This window comes from Octopus bimaculoides, chromosome 15 (assembly GCF_001194135.2).
Source record: "Octopus bimaculoides isolate UCB-OBI-ISO-001 chromosome 15, ASM119413v2, whole genome shotgun sequence".
In the NCBI taxonomy this organism is placed as follows: domain Eukaryota; kingdom Metazoa; phylum Mollusca; class Cephalopoda; order Octopoda; family Octopodidae; genus Octopus; species Octopus bimaculoides.
Genome location: NC_068995.1, coordinates 7,112,559 through 7,116,258, shown reverse-complemented (window position 1 = coordinate 7,116,258; position 3,700 = coordinate 7,112,559). Strand labels below are relative to the sequence as shown.

The 3,700-nt window shown below is 40.7% G+C and overlaps 1 protein-coding gene across 1 annotated transcript in view; it reads left to right on the top strand.

Annotated features, from left to right (window-relative positions):
- The window catches only part of LOC106875063 (uncharacterized), an 8,513-nt gene that overhangs the window by 4,192 nt on the left and 621 nt on the right, over positions 1-3,700 (top strand). Inside the window, exons 3-4 of the mRNA XM_014923025.2 lie at positions 1,731-1,878; positions 3,031-3,162. Coding sequence (XP_014778511.1) covers positions 1,731-1,878; positions 3,031-3,162 — 280 coding nt within the window. The remainder of the gene's footprint in view (positions 1-1,730; positions 1,879-3,030; positions 3,163-3,700) is intronic.

Here is a 3,700-nt window from a genome sequence, read left to right as displayed (position 1 = left end):
CTCATGGGCCCGGTTTCCCAGTTTCAATGGCGCATGCGTTCCCTTTCTGGACGGGACGCCAGTCCATCGCAGCGTTACTCATTTTTGGCAGCTGAGTGGACTGGAGCAAAGTGCAATGAAGTGTTTTGCTCAAGAACACAACGCGTTGCCCGATCCAGGAATCGAAACCACAATCTTACGATCATGATGCTGACACCCTAACCACTAAGCCACGCGCCTCCACTTCGCCTTCGTATACAATACATAAACCTATATCAGCGATAGGACATCCTCTATCGCGCGCGCCTTTGTTTACTCTTCGCTGCTTTGCTTCGACTGCTTTGAATCAAACACTCAAACACGTTTCGACTTGTTACAACTCCGCTTTCACATTCGCTCGATCTACTGTGAGTAATACCTACAAACCGATGGAATCTATATGTGGTCATTCAGTCTGCTAAAAATAGTAGTAAGAATCTCGATCGGATCACACCACCAAAGGAGACACTTGTTGAGCTTTCTTCAACCTTCGCTTCAAAAGATAGTGTCTGTACATATGAAGATTCTGGTCACCCCCATCATTCAGCTTTGTCATTTAGATATCAACAACAAAAACTTCTCACTTTCTTTTTCCTCCAAATATATCTACTCCCTCTAGCACTCTCTGAATTCCTCCAACCACCAACAAAATGTTTCGATATTTTTTCTGACATCGAGAATACTTACGTCACTTCGTTACTCGTGAAACATCGTCCTCGTTGACTTCAACGCTCATTACTCTTCTTGGTCCTCACCCTCATCCTATATTGATACTAATAAGGGCGCCTGGCTTAGTGGTTAGGGGCGATGAACTCATGATCGTAAGATTGAGGTTTCGATTCCTGGCCCGAGCGATGTGTTATGTTCTTGAGGAAAACAGTTCATTTCATGTTGCTCCAGTCCACTTAGCTGGTAAAAATGTGCAATCTTGCGACAGACCGGCGTCCCACCTGCGAATTTTTTTTCCTACGAGAGTTCCGGAGCCCAGTAATGAACTCATTTGCATACAGCGAATCAGCCCTCACCTTCACCTTGTGTCAAGTTAAATACACTCTACCTGTACGTAAATTAGTAAGTTAAACAAATATTGAATTTACTTAAATAATTAAATGAAATACAGGTACCTATACGTTATTATAAATGTTTATTAATACTTGTGAAGGCGCGTGGTTTAGTGTTTAGGGTCTTGGACTCAGGATCGTAAGGTTATGGTTTCGATTCCTGGACCGGACGAAGCAAAACACTTCTTGAGTAAAACACTTCATTCCACGTTGCTCCAGTACACTCAGCTGGTTAAAATGAGTAATCCTGCAACGGGCAGGTGTCCCATCCAGGTGGAGAGTATATATACACCAGAGAAACCGGCCTTATGCGTCTATGTAACTCGAGAAGGAACCTTGCTACTCGTTAATACTGTACTGTGAAAGGTGTCAGCAAACTAGTCTGGCAGCTGCGGAAATTTGAAGTTCTTGCTTGTGGATTATAAAAGGCTTTAGTTCATCAGTATCCAGAAAGTCGGCGTTCTACCTACATTAAGATCTTTGTTAAATGTATCGAAACATTTAACAATGTATCGATATCTTATGCGGTCTTTTTTGTCGGAGATATTGCATGTTTGAGTATGTTATTGTATATGTGTCAATGTGTGTGAATGTACCTTTGAAATATGCTCCTTTATATGAATAAACCTGAAAGGATCTCATATATTTCAGACAAAGGGGTGAAATGTCAGAAGGTCAAGGAACTGGGCGACCGCCCTCCTAATGTTTACTATTGTCCTGAGCCAGAAAAACCACGTTGCTGCCAACCTGAAGGAGGTGTAGAATATACTTGTTGTGAAGAAAAGACTACCGAAGACCTGTAAGTTATTCAGTTCGCATTAAATGTTTCGAATGGGGTCCGAGTACATTATCTCCAGACCAATTTTGGTCAAGCAGATTTATGCCACGCAGGTAGATGCCCGCAAACGTCCCGTAAATGTGCAACCCTCATATTTGTTGTCCCAGTTATATCATACATTCGATATATATTGTAGAATATTTTATGAGATTAAGTGTGGTACGTAGTGTGGGTACATATGTGTATGTGTTTGCGGGAAACTTCCCTAAAAGAAGAAAGTAAAACACGCTCAGCCTACTTGAATTTTGAGAGGACAGCGCTTTCCGGGGCCCGAAAGCAATTTTGTCCCGTTCTGTGTGTATGTATGTGAACAATAATATTTCTGTCTTTGGCACAAAGCCTGAAATTTTGTGGGTAGAGGGTAGTCGACTACGTCGACCCTAATGTTCAACTGGTGCTTATCTTATCGAACCAGAAAGGATGGAAGGTACAATTGACTTCGGTGGAATTTGAACGCAAAGTCATAGGCAATGCCGCTAAACATTTTGTCCAGCGTGCTAATGACTCTTCCGTTCACTGCCCTTTTGTTCTTTTTTACTTTTTAACCGTTCCTTATTTTGGCGAAAGGTCAAGGATTACATCGACTCTAATATTCGATAGCTGCATATTTCATCGAACCCCCGAAAAGAAGAAAAGGTAGAACTACCCTCTGCGCGATTGACCTCAAAACAGAAGGAGTTGGATGAAATACTGCAAGACATTTTGTCCGACGCGTTAACGATTCTGCCAACCCACCTTACATAATTTTTTCCTTTAATTGAGCGAAAACACCTAAAGCTCCACGAGGCTCCGGCAGGGGATGGTGGCGAACCCTGCTGTACTCTTCCACCACAACTTTCTCTCATTCTTTCTTCCTGTTTCTGTTGTACCTGTATTTCAAAGGGCCAGCCTTGTCACACTGTGTCACGCTGAATATTCCCGAGAACTACGTTAAGGCTACACGTGTCTGTGGAGTGCTCAGCCACTTGCACGTTAATTTCACGAGCAGGCTGTTCTGTTGATCGGATCAGCTGGAACCCTCGTCGTCGTAAGCGACGGAGTGCCAACATATATAAAGAACCATATTAAATGTTATACTGTACGCCTAATTGTTCTTTCTTCTTTTTTTCGCAGCAAAAACCAGTTTGAACTCTGGGTTTATATTTTCATTGTCGTTGGTGTTGTAGTTATACTTTGTTTCTACTTTTTCAAAGATGTCAACTATTGCAGTCTAAAGCAACCATTGAAGAACTATTTATGCAAAAAGTACGTATATGTCATATTTTGTGCTATTTATGCTAAATGCATATGTGTGAGTATGTGTGTATATATCATTGTGTGTGTATATCATTCAACTACGGTAGTAGTTGAATAATATTCTTAGGGCCGCAACTTACTCACATGCAGCATCTTCAGAGCTTTGTCACTAATTCAGTTCTTAACAAAATTGAAAAGGAATGGTCCCTAGCTAGATTTTGGCATTAAAAAAAATTGAGATTTGGTTCAGTAGAAAAAAGTTTGCGTCAAAATTTGAAGCAACGTTGTAGGAGAGTAAGTAACGCTTCCAATCAAGTTTAAAAAAAACAAATTATATATTTATCTTAGATTCAATGATAGAAGAAAGTATGAGGAATTTCATAGTTTTGGTCCCATGCAACAAAAATTTGCATCAAAAACGTTGTGAGGTAAAAATATCATGAAAAAATATAAGTCCGTTAAATGTTTTTTATAAGTCATGTTGGGGGGACAAACACAGACACACAAACACACACACACCCCCACATACATACATACATACATATAT